At 46.7% G+C, this 19570-nt stretch overlaps 1 protein-coding gene across 1 annotated transcript; it reads right to left on the minus strand.

The window, feature by feature from the left end:
- Positions 1-4916: 4916 nt before the first annotated feature.
- LOC125939714 (zinc finger MYM-type protein 4-like) lies at positions 4917-18542 on the minus strand. The gene is made up of 4 exons (XM_049672271.1): positions 18289-18542; positions 15580-15910; positions 13991-14196; positions 4917-5018 (listed from the first exon to the last, which is right to left on the minus strand). The coding sequence occupies exons 1-4, from the start codon at positions 18364-18366 to the stop codon at positions 4917-4919; spliced, it is 717 nt and encodes a 238-aa protein (XP_049528228.1). The 5' UTR covers positions 18367-18542.
- Positions 18543-19570: the final 1028 nt, after the last annotated feature.

Genomic DNA, 19570 nt, shown 5'->3' on the forward strand with positions numbered 1-19570 from the left:
CAAAAGTGCCGGGGGCAACAACTATGACGTATTTTTGGTTTCCGCCACAAAAGTATGCCCTTGAGATCCGTATTTGCTAGCTAATAGTGTCTATGATGCATTGGGCCCTAAAATTGGTTTTGGCTCATAGATGTTCCGTAAAGTCCAGGGCTAACGCAGTCGCCGCGCGCTGTATGCTGTATGTGCGAGTGAAAATGTGTTGAGGGGAGCCATGACCGCGTCTAAATCTCGCACGCGCAAAAAGCGGCAGGATCAGGTTGAATGAAGGGAGGGGGAAAGCACGCCCGCGGTGTGAAGATCGCCGAATCGAGGGATGCAGGCCCGCCTCGCACACGCTACGCTCTCACGCATGCACACGTGCGCTCGCTTCGCATTCCGTCGCGCGGAGAAGGTGCTTCCGGTTGCTGCTCGCGCAAAAATGACAAAATTTGGGGCGAAATCTCTAGGTTGTCAGCAGGGAAAATTCGTTATTCGAGGGGTCCCCCGGTGCCACTTCGTTACGTACGTCTCAAATACATGTGCTTCTATGGAGTAACGGCGGGGAATAGAAAAACTTCATTATATCCAGGAATTCGTTATATAGAGGTTCGTTATAAGCAGGTTTAACTGTAATACATTTTCCGGCCATGAAAGTGCACTAGGCCTATGTGACTGCGATCAAGAGGAGTAGGCACCCGCCATGACAGCTTCTCTGCAGTACTTGCTCGCCCATATCACCAAAAAATTCCGACATGAACTCAGTTTTCGCTTCCAGTACAAGAAAATCTCCTCACAGGTTGTTGCATTTCGCATTCACAGCTGTCGCCATCAACCCTATTGCAATAAGCATCTTCACCTATCTGTTTGACACCTCGTGTGGCATAGTGCCGTGGGAAGCGTATACTGCATGCTTTTAATAGGGAAACGCGTGGTGGTTCCCTGCTCCGGGCAGCACAAAGTGAGCATACGGCATCGTATTCTGGCGTCACTCACCAGCTCGATTTTCTTTTGGTTTCCCTTTGTCGGCTTAAAACACTTGTGAGCATTATATTTACCCTTCATCTTCTCATCTGTACATACTCATCATCACGACTTGAGACCATCGTTGTGGGGCTTTGGCTATAATAAAGAAAAAACTTGCGACCTAACCATTGTCTCATAAGTGGTGGAGGTGCTGTCCGGTCCTTCAGTCCTCTCACTCTACCAGTCATTGCCTAACTTCACCTAGAACACCTCCCTGGAGCTCTGTTCGGGTCGCCGCCTATACCAACAGCAGCTGGCGATGTTGCAAAATCAGCAGCCCAACGTGGCAGCGCCCGTAGCAACCCCGGCTGCTATCCCTGCTTGGGACGGTCACCACCCCTCACAGTGTCTCACAGTAGTTTGGGCCGTACAAAAGATTTGACCATATCTCTATGGACGACATTTCACTGTAATTACCGACCACCACGCCTTATGCTGGTTATCACCCCTGAAAAATTTTTCTGGACGCCTTGGTCGATGGATACTCCATTTGAAAGAGTACAATTTTGATGTGTATAAGTCTGGCAAAAAACAACACGATGCTGACACTCTCTCTCGCTGCCCCCTGCCACTTTCATCTTCGAGAGACTCCCTTCATTCTTCGTCACATGATGATGACGCCGCATCGTCGCTTGTGTCATCATCACTAGCCGCTACTGACCCGGTATCTTCCCATCATTGCGCTCAGTTCGCTTCATGTCAACGCGATGATCCATACTGCAGCCGGATTATTCAACGCCTCTGTGGAACTTCCCCTCCACCTAATACCTGATTACGTCACCAACTACGGCAGTTTAAACTTGAAAACACTGTGCTGCACTGTTATGTTTATAATACAGATGGACACAAGTTGGTTACCGTTCTACCATCTTCACTGCGTTCACAAGTCCTCGAAGCCTTTCACGACGACCCATCTGCTGGCCACTTGGATTTTCACAAAACATACAGCCGTACTAGGGGCCGCTTCTGGTCTGGCTTGTCTACCTTCGTGGCCAAATACATCGCTTCGTGTGCACTTTGTCAACGCCGGAAATGAACCACTTCACCCCCTGCTGGCCATTTACAGCCACCATTGTGTCGCGAGACACCTTTTGACGTCGTTGGCATAGACCTGGTCGGCCCTCTTTCCATAACACCAGCAGGTCATCGATGAATCGTGACAGCTGTTGACCATCTCACACGATACGCAGAGACCACTCCTCTACACTCGGGTTCTGCCTCAGACGTTGCTGCCTTCTTTCTGCAAGCCATTGTGTTGCATCATGGTGCATCTTGCGTCCTGCTGAGTGATCGCGGCAAGGCTTTTATGTCTATAATGCTCGAAGACGTATTGCGAGCTTCTGCCATGGTTCATAAGACAACATTTGCCTACCATCCCCAAACAAATGGGTTAACAGAGCGATTCCATCGCACACTGACGGACATGATATCGAAGTACATCGAACAAGGCCACAACAACTGGGACACGATTTTACCATTCGTGACGTTCACTCATAACACCGCGGTTCAACGAACTACTGGGTACTCCCCTTTCTACCTTGTTTAAGGTCGTTCACCAACGTTGACCATCGATGTCTCATTCTTCAGGAGTCTAAGCCACGGCCGGGCTGGCCGCTCGCGCACGGGGAGGAAATTAGTGTAAGCATTATATTTACACTCTGTACATTCTCATCATCACGACTTGAGACCATCGTTGTGGGGCTTTGGCTCGGGACAATAAAGAAGAGACTTGCGACCTAACCGTTTCTTGGCCAATCCTCCATAGTGGGTACGAGCCACTCGCGAAGGCAAGTAAGCAAGCAAGCAAGCAAGCAAGCAAGCAAGCAAGCAAGCAAGCAAGCAAGCAAACCGTTGTCTCACACACTATGCAATAGGGAAACAACAAAGCATGTCTCGCGTCGTTCGGGCCCAGCAACCTGAAGCACGTTTGTGTCTCGTGCTGCAATGATTCTTGCCAAGCGCGCACATCAAAACTTCCTGCCAATATATCCCACATGAAGACGCTGCTGACGGAGGTCGAATTTGAGGAGTGCAAAAGTAAGCTTGCTGAAGCCGCAAAAGCTACAACGCACATCTTGGGCCACCCCAGCTCAGCATGCATCGGCATTTCGTATAGGAACAGTTTGCACGAAGTTTCGCATTACGTAGATGTCAACTACAGTTGACTCTGCCAACATTTAGTGCCTTTGGATCATACGAATTCCAATTAGTAGTACATTTTCTGTCACTTTTTTTCCGAAATGCATGAACCTATACTGTATTTGCGACATTGCGCATGTGAGTGATATCTCAAATGCTGTATGAGGCCTTTTATGTCCTCTAAAATTTTGGAGCACGATCAAATGACACATACATTTCAATGCTGTGAAACTGAACTACAGTCGAATCTCGATAATTCGAACTTGAAGGGGCCCGAAAATTTGTTCGAATTAAAAGAAGTTCGAATTAACGGAAGGACATATTTTTGTAGCATTCGAGCACCATAGCAAGATGAACGAACGGTGCGAGGTGTGAAATATTGCGGCGCGCAAGTGCATAGCGAGTTGAGCCCACGCCGGCCAACGGTCGGTTCCCGATAACTGCAGAAAACGAAACTTCAGGGAGCGCACGGCGCTGACGTGGCGACAGGGGTGCGCGCGCGGATACTGTCGAAGGTGAGTGAGCGAGGAGGGCAGCAGGAAAGCGGATTTGGCCTCGGCAACTCCGCCGCTTCGGTGGCAGTGGCTTCGGTGGCTCCCCTCGCCCTCTCTCTCAACTCCCTCGCAGCTCCCTTACCTTTGTGCGTGCCCGCCAGCACCGCCGGCTCGGTGCAGATTAGCCCACTCCTTGAAGTTTCGTTTTCTGCCGTTATAGGGAAGTGAGCGTTTGCCGGCGTGGGTGCCGACGCCGCCGGTCCAGCCGGCCCGGCACCAGCTTCGGCCGCTCCCTGAAGTTTCGTTTTCTGCTGTTATCGGGAAGCGAGCGTTTGCCTGCGTGGGCAGTTCGTTGGCCGGACTGGGCCTCTGCCACTGCATGAACAGGTCTCTCCTAAGCTTTTGCTCTATGGCGGTGTCGGAGCAATGCCGGTCGGAGGCGCCGCCACGTTATTTGGCGCGCTGCTGAGAGCACTGTCAGTACGCAGTATGTTCGAATTAACCGTCGCAAATGCTTTCGCGATCGCATTACCGAGCGTTTTCGCCCATTGAAATACACAAAACTTTGACGGGACCAGAGCGTCAGTTCGAATAAAACCGGCAGTTCGAATTAAGCGTGTTCGAATTAACGAGATTCGACTGTAGTGTGTTTTCCTAAACATCCTGGGATGTCACAGCATGCCTCAGAATGGCCAGACCATGCAGTGTTTAAGTTCTTGTGTGATGCCATTCCCCACAGCTATGATGGTTGTTGGCACTAGCATGGACTTTCATGGTTTAATGCTCGTGAATTTGACGAATTATCCAGCATGTATCTATTTCATTGGCGTTACAATGTGGAGGTTTCCACAGCTCGGTGCTTACAGAATGCAGTAAAATCAGAATGCAGATTGTACAGATAGCAACTGTGGCATTGGCAATGCAGGGGAAACAAGGGATGTAGGAAAGGTCATAGAAGCTGATTTGAGCAGATTGATGCTCCAAATCATCGGGCTGAGCCATGAACCAAATGTCCCAATGAGAGGTGGTGTGACACACCCCTATAACAGCAAATGGGCTGACTACATTGAAGCTTGTCTCATTACAATGGCAGTAAACCCAAAGGTGCCAGTACTTACTCACCATGCAAGGCAATAGGCATAGCTTGTGGATTTGTAACATCCCCAATGGTGTGTTCAGGTCCATCAAAATTTTTAACACTGCATTTCAGCTAAGGAATCTTAAGCATTTAAACCACCATGAAATTTGTATTGTTCGTGTCACCGAGCCCCTAATGCACATTTATTTACCTTTGCTTTCCGAAGGTGGCTTCGTTGACGATTCTGCCATGGAGCGGGCAATGGCAAGCAAGACTTCATCGAATTTGTCATTTTTCATCTGTTCCTGTAAATGTACGAAGTAAGGAACTCTGAGACCATAAAGAAATTAAGTAAAACCACAGAATAGTACCACATCATAAGCAATAATGATGTGGTACTATATGTACATGTAAAATAGAATGTATAAAAGATTTTGAGCCAAGCTTTCTCAATAGGACAGATTGTAGATAATAAAATAATGCACCAACAGCTCCACCCATGTTACCATCTACCAAACACAAGGTTGTCATAGGCCATGTGCAAACAAAACAATTGTACAGATCAGTCTGGTCCTTCACAATAATCTTAACCCCAAGTCACAACCGAGTACAACAAAGTGAAACATTCACATTAGCAATTGGAGTGTCTAAATATGGTATATAAGCGTAAAAGGAACACAAGTAATAAAAAAGTTCAGCATGTATTGATATACAGATGTTAATAAGACACCCTTTATGAAGCAGAACTGTCAGAAAATGCAAATTTGTCACAGAGCAAAGATCTTGCACCATTCCTATTTTCACACACTTGTGCTCCGAGAGAAAAATTTTAAATATGGCAGCACAACCAAAACATTATGGCAAGTAAACTTATAAAGTTGTGTCATGAAAGAATGTGGAGAGCTTGACTACTGGAAGGACATTACTTTCTTCTAGATATTCGATTGTTTACATTCTGTCACCAATATTTATTTGGTTCACGACCTGGGACTATACCTCCTAATTTTTTTAAAAACAATATTTCAACAGTTTTCCACGGCTGCATGTTAAATGCAGCAATTTTAGCTATCTTAATGTCACATCCCTTGAGTTTTACTTCTCAGCACATTGGGAGCTCAGTGGATTGGCATGCGTGACTCAGGATAAATTTCAATGTCGAGCTTCACTTTTGAAACAGCATACAGTGTTCTGGCAGCATGTTTTACATTTGGCTGGTCAAAATCGAGTGCTCAAAACATGTTCGCCCAGCTCATTTAGAGCGTCATGCTCCAGCTTGAGCGTTTGAAGACGCTCTCACCTTTCAGCTGAGAGCACGACCAACAGCTGACAACATTTTGGTCACACAGCTTGTCCGATTGCTTTGGGACACTTTGGGAACAGCTGAGCATTCAGCTCAGACAGGCTCCAATTTCAAGCGGGCTCTGCATTGTTGCAAACCAAGTGAGAGCGTGGCAGGAGCCAGTCAAATGTGCCATTAGATGTTTCATAAGAGACGCTGTGCCATGCCTCTGTGAAAACTGAGAAATGTGAACCACTATGCATACATCTGATATGTTCACGGTGCACAGCTCCTGCTCACTCTTGCACACAAGTTCATTACCACCCAGAAATCTTGCTTCAGAGAATGTGCAAATGCTGAAAACAAAAAAAAGCCGGCAAGTTTGCACTCAGTCGTGAAAAGCTTAGGCACAGCGAAAGTGAAATCCTTAAGTCTTAGTGGCTGCAACTGCTAGGTTTTAACTTGGTTGCTGGGTCTTAACTTGGTTTAACTTAACTACGCATGTAGGGAAGGTATTCTCGAGCAATCATTTTCGTAGGCACCTTCCCTTTCGCGACATTTCGCATGACTAGCGCTGGACGCGTCAGCGTCTTCGAGTGACAGCGTTCCTGGCATGCCACAAATGCAGGAAGGCAGGCAGGCATGAGCCATGTCTGTGTCGGGCGAAGCGAGCGCGCACCTGCGCCGGCGGTTACTAGGCAACGCGAGGTGACGTCATCGCTACTGCTTCGGCGCATGCGCGGCTATGCAATGTGGGCTGCGTGCTGCTATGGTGCTGCTACAATCTCTTTCTATCTTGCTCTCCTTTTCTCTTTCCCTCTCCCAAGCATTGCACGCGCCGTGTGCTTGCTTTCTTTCCCTCTCCTTAACATCCCATGTCAAGGCAACATGTGCACGGCATGAAGAGGAGGTGAGGAACACGCCGCTCCATGAGGTGGTTGCTAGGCAACGCAGTGACATCATAGCTCGGTGAGGTTTTGCGACAGCAGGTGCCACTTTTTACAGTTATCTAGAACAGCTTCGCTGTTAAAATTGTGCAGAAATAATCGGCAAAGATTGTCAATGTAAAGCAAATAGTCGAACTATTCTACAAAGCTATTCGGTTTATTAAATGCACTTGATGGCGTACATTAAGGGTCCTTCATTTTCGGGTAAAACCCAACAATCCCCGATTTTCGCACACCTAGAAAAATGTGTGAAAATCTGGTTAAACCTGATACCTCCCCCCCCCCCCCCTTGTAGTTTGCCCTTTCCTAAAGGATAATAATGAATGCAGGTCTTACGAAACTAATGAACGCTGCCCATCTTGTGTGAGAAAGTGGTTAATAATAGTAATACAGTAATACCCTGTTAACTCGAAGCAGTAAAAACTGTAAAAAACTCGAGATAGCCGAGTTCACGAAAATATAAAGCCAACATGACACCTTTCCAATATGGCGCCAGTAACCACTGACTTCCTCACAAAAGCACAATGTACCAAGAGCGGTACTTTTAGTAGACCATTTTTGCAATATTATGTGCGACCCAGCAACTGACACGTTGGTCGTATATATGCAACGGCGAACCTCATACAAACAAGCGCAAACGCAGATGCATGTTGACACCATGTTGGAAACCGAGTCAGGCTAAAAATCTCACGAACCGTGCTTTGCTTCCCAAAGTTTTCGACCGAGGATAATCTCCACAGAGGGTCGTTCTGACCACTGATAAAGCGCGAAAATGAACTGCATCGGATAAACCATCGCTACAAAATCATGGCCCTTAAAAAAAATGGGTAGGGGGTGGGTACATACCAGACATTTGGCACAAGTGCAACGCGGTTTCAATAATTCAGGTCGAAGCAGTTGATTCTCGAGCCATTTATTTTCCACAAAAGAAACTTGTAATGCCGGTCTACTTGGTGGCTGCACTCAGTATGAGGAAAGCGTTCTCAAGCTTGACTACAGCCAGCACAGCCGTGCACAACAGCTGCCTCCGAGCACCGGGCATCGAAGCACTGCCGTGCATGGCTGGCGTGTTTACAAGTGGCGGCGCGCGCTCGCCTCTGGCCGACGTTACTCTTTCTCACACTCTTTGTGCGCATCAGCAGTCGTAGCAACGCTCCGCCCACGTAATCAATGGGATCAGCCGGCCGAAAAGGCATTGGGATAAAATTGCAGGCCTGGGCCGGTATTTTGTAGCGATGCGTTATGCTTTATTCTGTGCTAGTCTTATCATCCACCGCTCACGGCGAGCTGATCACGTTGATAACGTGAGTGGACCATCGCTCTGATCGCTGGCCAAGTGCGAAAAGCACGAAAAGGCATTAGCATCGGAAAAGGCATCGCTACAAAATACCGGCCCTGGTTTCACTTTTTGGCGATACCACAGCTGTGCAAAAAAGTAAAACATTTCGGTACTGCCTTTTTTTCCGCATTTTCGCAGTCTAGGTTTCGAGATATCCGGAGTTCGGCGCAGTGGTGTTTCGAGATAAGGGGTGAAAAACCCATGGAATTGACACTGTGTCAGGGAAAAAATTTTACTCATCCAATAATTCGAGATAACAGAGTTCGAGTTAATGAGTGTTTACGGTATATGGAATAGTAATATATAATATACAGGGTGTCCCAGCTAAAGGTAGCCAATGTTTTAAAAATGACAGAGTGTGCTAGGAGGCTCAGACCAACTCAGAGGTGTTGAGGATCGCTTGTCCTAGTCTGTGGTATATTTTTCGTTTTGCAAAGTCAATTAATTAGTATAAACTAATTGCCTAACTTTTTAAATATTGGCTTAACCAGGACAGTGCCAATACGAAAGTTGTAGATCACATTTAAAAATGGTCAACTGAAGTGTTTGCAACTAAATACCATTGATGGAGCTTCTTGTAATTGCCTTTAAAGAAAGCCTGTGAAATACAAAAACAAGCGCGTGTTAGTGCCGCCAGACCACAGGTGGCACTGGCGTTTCCAAGAAAAAAGGTCTACAATTGAAAGTGCTATTTGCATACTACAGTCAACTTTCGTTAATTGGACCTTTACAGAATTGTAGCACTGAACCGAATTATGCGGGAGGTCACATAAAGGGGCAGAAGAAATGTCGAAACACAGAAATGCTTTATTTGGCAGTATTAACCAATTCAGATGCACCTCGAAGTCTAATTCAAACCCAATTTTTATAGATTCAAAGCAGAAAACAATGTGCACCCCTATCTAATGCACACAGAATTTTACAATTAAAAAGATGCAGCATGCCTTTAGTTTCGGCAATCAGAAAAGATGAAACCTGAAGAATTTATCTTTACAGAATGAAAATTTATATACACATAATGTCTATTGTCGTCCCTCTGACACAGCTCTTTATTGCTATGGACTACAAACATGTCCTCCATTTACTTCACTAAATTTTATATTGCCCATTCCTTGAATGACTCTAGAACCATCGTGAGAGGGATGGTGGTCCATGCCTAAACTACCATTTCTTGGTTTCCGGATCAACTTCACCGGTTCACCATACGACACAAGACTCTAGCATACTGAGAACATGTGATGCAGCTCGCTTGCCGCTAGCTTAGCAAGTAAAATAACCTCTTTTGAATGAGCTTTCGTAATCAAAGTAGCGCATTGTTGTCACCAAACTACACAAAAGCTTGCTCTGTTATCATCTTCTGATTATAACGGAAATGGCTATTGCCAATGCTGCAAATGCGTTTTTTTTAACGAACAGCAATCGCTCGTTATACCGAAGTCAGCGGGACGGCAAAAAAATTCGTTAAAAGCAGTAATTCGATATAAGCGACCACTCGAGAAAAGCTAAAGCAGTCGAGCTTTAATTGCACCACAACTGTGAGGATGTCAAAATACAATGTATTCAGCAAAGCAAAACTTTATTCAGGTGCAAAAAAGGCAGTGAGCTTTGACTGTTTCAAGTTCTTACCGGGCGCGAGCAACCCCTGCTCTAATTTGACCAGGCACTGCACGAGGCCGTGGTCGCCGCCCATGTATTCAACCTTATTTCGCGGCAGGCGTAGGTACTCCCGCGTCTGCACCCTAGTTGGCACTTCACGTGGCTCTTCGTCCTCGTCAGGGCCACCAACAGTGTCAATTATCTCTACATCCGTCGCTGGGGCGACCACGGGAGCAGCACGCACAAGCAAACATGGACACATCTCGCTCGATGACCGCAGAAACTCAGTCAACACGTTGGAGTGAGGAGGCGCTGCAATAGCAGCGAGCGAATTGACCTTCGTATGCCTCTAGCTTCAACGCGAACTATAAGCGGCGGAAACAAAACGCGCAGGCGGACTCTCTCCCCGTCGCAGATCGTTGTCAAGATAGGGCTAACGCAATCGTATCGCCGAAGTGGATCATTACAAAATACGTCCTGCTTCGGTGCACTGAAACCCTTCCGCGTTGCTTTGCTGGCAAAAATTCTCTCGTGTTTGCGCCAGTCCCGCACGCAAGTTTCGGGTTCTCCGAACGCCCAATGCTGCCCGATTTCCGTCCATCTCCACACACATTATCACTTTCCTTTTAAATGCAGCACCATAATGAACTCGGCACTTCATGGTATCATGCTGATAGAGCAAACGCAGAAAAGGGGAAGACAGACGCACGACCTACTGTACTACTGACCTGACCAGCGAGCAGAACGCCAGCGCGCCTGTTCTAGCTCATATTTCTGCCACTAGGAGCCTTTGGCACTACTAGTTACCCCATCTGCGCCACACTTTTACTTTCGTCTACAATGTTTGCATGGGTATGCACTCTGTACAACTAAGAAAATGAGCAAAAGTACATTGCTTGAGTAAAATCAACAATAATGGCGCACCGCTACGTAACTTTGTGTAAATCACGGCAAGGTAAGACGCCTGGCATATGCCTTACTTACATTGAGTTCCCGCTTTACGCACCTGGGTGAAAAAAGTGGATCAAGGCATGCAGTTTCTAGAAAAGGTGAGGCCAGTGGCGCACCGACGGGGGGGGGGGGGGTTCGGGGGTTGTAACCCTCCCCCCCTGAGGCCGACTTAACCCCCCCTTTTTGTTTAACCCCTTTTCTTTCCTTGCGCATTTGAGTACTACAACTAAGATGTAAGACGCGCAATCGTCTGCAAACTCGCAAAAAGCGCATTTTTTGACAATTTCCCGTGAGGAAATTGAAATTAGTGCTGTTTCGATGGTATTGGCAAACTGTCAACCCCCCCCCCCCCCCCTGGCAGAGATCCTGGATACGGGAATTCTGTCGAGGAGTACGACTTCAAACACACTTGGAAGTACCGATAGAGTCTAGTACTGAGAAGGCTTCGAGCACACCATCACACTTCGCAGCCGCTACGGCTACGAAACACAGGAGTGCCGGAGTCGCACTGCGCCCGATGCAGCAGCAAGTCGAAAAAAAAAAAAAAAAGCGAGGCCCACAAAACAGGTCATACTCGCGAAAAAAGCTTAGCGAAGGTGACAGGCGATACGACAAGCCACAGCTTCCAATACAGAAACTGTGCCTGCCGCATCGACCCGAAATCGTCGTTGTCTCTGGGGGCGCCACTTATGTACGGGTGGGTCTCTATGTTGAGATTAACGACAACCAGTGACGTCCGGCCGTCGTGAGGCCGTCGTGAGGTCGTCCAACGACCCGATGACGAAGGCAACATCAGAGTGAAAAAATGTCCTTACTCTGCAGACAATAAAGGTTACGGCGCACACCCCCATCTCTATGCGCCCCTATGTAAGTGGCGCCCCCGCCCACCAGCAACGGTGTGACTTTATTAGGAATTTTTAAATATAATTTCGCGAATATAACCACTTTTCCGTAAAAATTCAGCTGGCATTCGTAAAGTCGTAAGACGGGTCCAAATTCGTACATTTTACGGAAAGTTCGGAAGAGTTGGCAGGTATGCAAACATTACAATAAATCAAAATATGCCTAAATTTTAACACGTTGCGTGAATGAAGCCCTTGCAGAGCGCGCCCGCGTGTCCTGTAACTACAGTGTACTAGCTGTAACCATTGCACCATCGATGCTCCGGAGCGGTAACTCGAGCGCCCCCTTAACGGCGAAGTCTGGAACTAGAACCGGTGCATGCGGCTCCATAGAGAGCCGCCAGCTGAGCAGGTCAGTATTTGAGTAGGTCGTGGACAGATGACTAATGCCTAAGCACACGTACGACAGCACATGGAGGAAGCTAGGGCAGCTAGGCTCAAAGCGCATACGAGGCGGGCACTTTGAAATGCCGATGGCAATATGGTAACGCAGATTTAGGGTCGTACTCGATTCTTACGCGCAGGCAATTTTTGGACCCGTTTTATCGGAAAAAAGTGCACGTTAGATTCAAGTAAATACGATAAATATGGTAATCCTTCATTGCAAACAGCCGTTTGTCACTTGAAACTCTGCTGAGGGCAGGCCAAAAATCAATAATACTTTCTTGCGGAATAGTTGGTTCATACTTGAATTATGGATGTGCTGTGCAAGATGCACAAGAAAAGAAAAATAGGACAGGACAGAGCACAGCGTCCTGTCCTCTTTTACAGTGGACTGAACACTGTGCTCTGTCCTTCTTCTTTCTGGGGTTTTACGTGCCAAAACCAGTTATGATTATGAGGCACGCCGTAGTGGAGGGCTCCAGATTAATTTGGACCACCTGGGGTTCTTTAACGTGCACTACAACGGAAGCACATGGACGTTTTTGCATTTCGCTTTCATCGAAATGCGGCCGCCGCGGCCGGGATTCGATCCCGCGATCTCTTGCTCAGCAGCGCAACGCCTTAGCTGACTGAGCCACCGTGGCAGGTTGCCCTCTGTCCTGTCCTCTCTTTTTTTTTTTCTTGAGCATCTTGCACAGCACAGTTATAATTCAAAAATCAAAGCTTTCAGCGAGAGATAGATAGTGCGTTGTCGATGCATTGTCCCTTAGTGCCACCAACACTGACACCATTGGGCCAGGTGCATGTGTGCTGACCAGTCAAGATTGAATTATCTGGCGAGGGCCAATATAATGATCAAAATAACAAAAGTCATGGCCCATAGAAATGTAGGAAACCAGCTGAGAGGTTCGGTTGAGATAGATGTAAACAAAAAACCAAGTTAACTGGAGTTGAACTACCGGAAGTCTACACTATGATAATTTGGATATTTGCATGCAGCTATTTTAGCACTCACTGGCCTAAACTAAAACTAGCTACAGCAAAACCTCGTTAATTCGGATTTCACAGGACCAAAAAAAAGCCGGAATTAACTGAATGTTGAACTATCGAAAGTATCAAGAAAACAATAAACAAATGCATCCTACGTCAACACACTTTTATTTACTGAACGAATCAGCAAATCCTGTTCCTATATACAAAAGCAGTGCGGAAGCTGCAATTCTTGTCATCTCGTGACTGATAAGAGCTTGCACCAGCGAAGGCCTTGACTTCTTGTGCAGCGCGTCTCCATCTGAGATGCGCTTTTCACTATGACGCGCATATCTCGATCCACAGCTGCTTGTTGTGAAGGCATGCGACAGCGCGTGCCCCAAGTCAAAACAAAACTACTGTTTGCAGATACTGCGGTGGACAAAACCCATAGTTACTATCGACGCAATCTGGGATGGTGGCTACACCATTATGAAGGCACGCGACCAATGCGGTATTATGCGCTGTGGTGAACACAAACGCAAGAATAAAAGCTATAAAGGCACAAAGCCTCCTGGAGTTATTGTCGTTCACATACAATTTCAACTTATGACTATGACAATGCTGACTCTGCCGCTTCGTTTCGGTTGGACGCTAACGCCGCTATTATTGCCCTTTTGCCTCGCACATTTGTGGCACTCGCCGAGCTCCGAGAGTTGTCCAAATTATCCGGCGTGCGGCCAAACACGTCCAAATTAATGAGAGTTTGATTCAATTAAGTAATGCATGAGCTTGCCAAGACCAGAGGACTAGTCCAAATTATCCGATTTTCAATTAACAAGGTCTTACTGTACAATGCACCTACACTTGCTCTTCACCCCGGTGTAGTACAAGCGCACCCTGAGCATACCCTGAATTCTTTGAGAGTCTCCATGATCTGTTCTGTGGTGTCTTTTGTTGTAGGCAGGAAAATAGGCACAGGCACTGGAATGGGAATGGGCAGTGGCGACGGTACAGCGTAGGAGAACATGTGCATGGGAGCTGGCACATAGATTGGCACAGGAACAGGTATGAGCCGTGCTGGACCACCCTCTGAACCAGTCTCGGTTTGCACGTCTGCGTAAACAAAAGAGGCACCAATTGTTGCAGAAAAAGGTGATTGGGCATTCATGCAGCTTGTCAGCATGAACACATTCAGCGAAAAACAACTTTCATGTACACACCGTGCCTGAGGGGAATATGCGTACCGCAGTAAGTCACGTACCCTTACACTACTGCAGAGGTGAGCATTAAATAATGGAAATGTGCAAAGAAGAATGCTGACAACTAATGCCCACAACAACCCCATGCAGAGCTTTATGCAGGCAGGTTAAATGGTCAATAAGTTCGGCAGAATCCATATTACGATGACTGTCGACGGTAATGTGTTCAGCATTGAATCAACATAGCGAATTGCCATTATCGATACGAGTTATGTATGATGCATGTACTGCAGCGGGACTCCTCTCTCGCACTTCCCTAAGAACACTCGGTGCCATCTAGCAGCACCACCTCAAAGCCTGCATGTGGCCTCCGAAACACATGGTGCGCCAGTGTGGGCAAACGCTGAGAAAAGTGTCATGCAGCCGCCGGGTTCCTCTCTCTCGCTTCTTTCTGGACACGCTGTGCCATCAAGTGCGGCCTCCGAAACGAGAAGCGGGATGCGCCAGTGCATGCGAATGCTGAGAATTACTCCTTGCTTCCTCCTTCCTCCCCTCCATCCTATCTTTCTTTCTGTTTCTGTCGTCCTTTCCGAAGAGTAGGCAGGCATTGTGCCCCTTCTGGTGGCAGTTGCCAGCCTTGCTTCTCGCTTTCTCTTTCCTGTGTATATGTTTTAAAATCAAATAATAATAATAATAATAATACCCCTTGCTTGCTGCACACTTAGTGGCACATACTCAGGGACCCAAGTTGGCGAGAGCACAGAGCTCCACACGGCTCTGACCTTTGTATGCGCTGTGCTTATAACGCTCAGCTTCCACTGAAGCGATATATCGTACGAACCTTCGCTTGCTGCGGCGGCAGCGCTTCCCAACGCCTGCGTGGGGAAAAGCACAAAAGGAAATGCACAAAAGCGCCACCGCTTCAAACTCTTCGCGCCCAGACGTGGCCTCCGCGCTGTCCGGCGCCGGGTCCACACCTCCGCGCCAAAAGAGAAAGGGAGAAAACGCGTGACTGCGCGCGGTTTTCTTTCGCGGCCGTCGGTGAGGCGGCCTTTATTTGTATCAACCGACGCGGGCCGGAAATCGATTAACAACCGTTCTCTAGTACGTTGCAAAGTAATGGGGCTCGGCCAGGACCACAGAAAAATTCGTATCCAGAAATTCGTATTAGCCGTGATCGTATCATCGAGATTCCACTGTACCCTAAAAATGCAAACGCATTAAAAGAAATCATGCTTACAGCATTCATCCATTTATCTGAAAGCCCAGTGATCCCTTGTTCACCATCAGTGCTCACCGGTCTGTATTTCCTTGTGGCAAGGTACAGGGCGACAGAATGCAGCTTTGGTGACCATCTGGGGTCGACACAGCACCGACTTATTGCGAAGCAGCTTGGGAAAGGGCAGCTGGATTATCACCTCCCGCTCAGATTGCCCAGCTGCCACAGTGGTTGCATCCTTGGTTGAGGGAACAGTCAAGGCCAGGGTGTTGGTTGTCGTGACAACAGGCATAGGCAAAGTCACAGAGCTTGCAGTGGTTGAAACAGCAATGCTTGGTGCTCGCGTCACGACTTTGGGCGAAGCATCTGCAGCACTGTTTGAAGGCGTAAGCACTGAAGCACTCACCACCTGTTTGGAAAGAATTACGTAGAAATGCTTAAGCAAACAATAAGATCTCGTCACAGGTAGTGAAGTTCTTGCCCATAGATTTTGTGCGATCTGAAAAAGCTGCAGTATATTCTAAGGTACCAAAAAGAAGGCCTCTGGAAATTCTCAAATGTGCATGTAATATGAGGGGCAGAATCTATGATGTGATACAGCTCTGTGCGATGATGTGTATTGTGATGTGCGTTGAACAACTCGGATGGCAGCTCGTTGACCGGCAGTGCAAGTCAAGGCTTTCGACTACCGAGTGTCCTGCTGCCGTTCGGACCTGGTGGCCGATGTCCTGCTCTTGGTTTGCTGCTCACCCTGCGTACTAGAGGCCTGCTGTAAAAGCGGCCTGGTGCAGCCCTTCGACCCAAGGCCCTGGGGGCCAGTGGTGATCAGGTGGCCTAGAAGATACCTGGTGACAGACATGGTGGTGCGATGCTGAGCAGCCTGCAGTGTTCAACAAGAAAGTGGCTGGCTAGCCGCTGGCCATTTGAAAGTAGCGGCCTGGTGTTCTGCTGGCCTGCTGTCTGCTTCTCCGGCTGCCACTTATCGGTCTGTTGGTCGTACGGCACTGATGGCAGCAAAAGTGGACAACTACGCCCTCAAGGGGTGCTGAAGATTTCCATCTGCCCCGCGACGCATCTAACCGTCATGGCATCCGCATCGACGAACTACTGGCAAGTAGGACAGTGCACGAGTGCTAAGGCATGCCCTGATTCTATACTTGTAAATAGCATCACAATGTTTCGGTGGCCTGTTCAGTGTACCTTGTGGCGTTTACTGCAATAGGGTATGTGTTGTATGTACAAAACACCCAACTGGCATGTCAATTATTAAGGATCCTGGGCCCATACATTTATCACACTCTGTTGCTATCACTATAACACACAGTTCCACATGAGTCGACAACCTTTTGTTTCAACTCTAGGTTGCCAATAAAGTTCCAACTGAAGCCTCTGTTCCTGGTCACAAGAGTTTACCAAGCGTGGTCACATGATAGCTGCAAGGTTACCACAAAGAGAATTTGCATAGATATGTCAGCCTTCCTCATTTCCGTGATGCCACAGCGAAGGTGAACTTCTTTTAACATCGGTGTCCTGCGGAACTATGTTTTGTAGTGTGGAGGCACAGAGGAAATGGCATTGCAGATGGCATTGCGGACTTGCAGGCAGAACTTGTACTGAAGCTATCACCAACTATAAGTGCTCATCAGAACTTGTGCCAGCACATATTGCATGGAGGATGTAAGTAGTAGTAGTAATAATAATAATATAAAGAGCTAAGCTTTTTGTGGCTAGGCATACCATGACTTTCTCAGTTTAAAGCAATGAGCTGCCCCCAGCCTTCTAGTGACTAATAATAATATTTAAGCGATTATTTTCAAAACCCACAAGCACTAAAGGTTTTGAGCAGACCTAATGCAAAGAGAAAAACAAAAATATAGTGAATAATAGAGGAAAACTGAACACAAGATCACTTTATACAATAATAACAATTATAGTGGCATCATTAAAAAGGAAACACAGTTTAATGCAGTAACAGTAAACATGCCCCCACCATGAATTCCGGGGGACTCATGCTCGTGCTGCAGCTACACTGCTTTATTACTGTCTAGCTCCCATATAATACAAGCCTAACATTTTGTTGACATAATTAAAATTTGAATTTTCGGAGAAACTGTACTCGTGTCTATTCACAACGCTGATATCGAACAGGAGCGTGAAGAATTAATTTCACTGCTGCACCAAAGGCTCGAGTGAATTGACATTTTTGTTTAATAACATTTGCAGTTGCAAAATCTGTGATCAAGGATTGAACGTACAGCAGGCAACCTAAGGCTGACTGTAAAAGGTGTAATGCCATGCACTGATTACTCATTTAAAGAAAAGGGATTCAGTAATACTGCTTTAATTTTTGATCTGATACACTGCACATACCCAACTGACTAATTCATTATCGATACACCTAGACCTGAGGCTTAGGGAGGGGGTTCCTCAGCACTTCTATGAAGGCTGGTGGAGGTGCTCCTCGAGTCCGGAAAATTCGAGTAAGCCCTAACATACCTAATGATCTTTCAGCTGCATGAGCAAATAAAGAAGAGAGAGAGAAGTTGACTTTAATGCTCCCAAACATGGTATGATTAACCAAAACACATGACAAAATGCCACCTCTGCACAAAATCTGAGAGCCCACAAGCTCACAATTTAGCCAAAAGAATCAATTATACCAGGCACACATATTTATACACAACAATCAGCATACTGCGTCATACATATGGACAGAAAAACTCTCTGTTCCAATGTAACTTAGTACAAGCTGAATGCAGTGGTTCATTTATTCAAGAAGTGTCCTACCTTTGGCATGGCTGTAAGGGTGGGTGGTGTCCGCACAGCACTGGCTGAAGAATTGCTAATCTCAGAGGCTGCCTGCATGGAAGTGGGGACAACCGGCACTGGTGCCAGTGAGCGTATGTTGGTAATCACAGGCGTGGTGCTGCAACCTGTCTCAGTGGTGGTCTGGCTCTTGCCTGCAACAATACAGTTGTCTCACACTGCTGTCTGTTGGTGTACTAAAGACAGAACACGACCAACAAGCACCCTGGTGGATGTCTGGCAGCCAAAAGGCAACCCAAACGGTGTCTAAACTGGCAGACTATGGATACCTCTATATTGTCCTAGCAGCTAGTATTGCCACAAACACACTCAACCAGAATGCGCAAGTCAATCCCATCACTCTCACTTAGTCTGTTGACAATGGCTGGAGAAAAGCAAACAATTATAGTTTGAAAAAGAGAACATGTCCTCATCAGGCAAGTTTCCTTGTAGGTCACAGTAATATATTTAGTTACAGTATTGCTGCAATTGCTCAGATTATGCGAGCGTTGTGACAATGTTGAGGCTGTCGGCTGCAAAGTTTGCATCATGGTGCATGAGTGATGTTCATTATTGATGCTAGAGAATAATTATTTTTGCAGTGTAAATAGCTACTTATTATTTTTCTCTGAATGCGTCATTCACAGCATGGCCTCTCTCAAAGGCCACTTAAGATTTCTATAGAGTTCTGCACAACCTTGTAGACTCAACAAGTTATTGACAAAACCACCGTTGCAGCTATCTATTTAGCAGTACCTACTCCGCAATCATCATGTCAATAGACTATTGGCCTTTGAAGTGCCCATGTGATATGGTATTGAACTTTTAGACAATTCAAACAAAAATCATTTTGAATTGGTGTGAGTTGAATGTCATGACCATGACCACTGGACCTGAATAAAGCTAAAGAGTGAAAACCCAAGCAAATTAAAATTGCGGCCTTAAAAATGCTCCTTTATTTGTTCCTTATACCCCTGCAGCTTCCGACCCCCGACTGTTCTAGGAGCCTGTGATACAAGTCTTACTAAACTTCAATGCAAATGAATAAATTTGCAGTAGTGCTTGCTGTTCACCTGTATAAACAAATTGGTCTTTAGGTTGCAACTCCTGTAGCTAAATGATGGTGTTACATAATACCCCTGCATCTTCTTTTGAGTCCCTTGCCAATTCAAACTAACATAACGGTAAAATCTGTCAATTTCTGAAGAACTGTCTACAAACGAGCAGATTCCAGCAAGAGCCAGTATGCAAAGGCACAGCTCAC

The sequence above is a fragment of the Dermacentor silvarum genome, chromosome 8, assembly GCF_013339745.2.
Source record: "Dermacentor silvarum isolate Dsil-2018 chromosome 8, BIME_Dsil_1.4, whole genome shotgun sequence".
In the NCBI taxonomy this organism is placed as follows: Eukaryota; Metazoa; Arthropoda; class Arachnida; order Ixodida; family Ixodidae; genus Dermacentor; species Dermacentor silvarum.

Excerpts from the sequence above, each read along its gene's own strand:
- LOC125939714 (XM_049672271.1), bottom strand. The coding sequence starts at position 18,366 with ATGCAGGCAGCCTCTGAGATTAGCAATTCTTCAGCCAGTGCTGTGCGG. Across the intron at positions 15,911-18,288 it reads CCCTTACAGCCATGCCAAAG|GTGGTGAGTGCTTCAGTGCT; the intron begins GTAGGACACTTC and ends CTTTCCAAACAG. Across the intron at positions 5,019-13,990 it reads AGACTCTCAAAGAATTCAGG|GAACAGATGAAAAATGACAA; the intron begins GTATGCTCAGGG and ends GTACATTTACAG.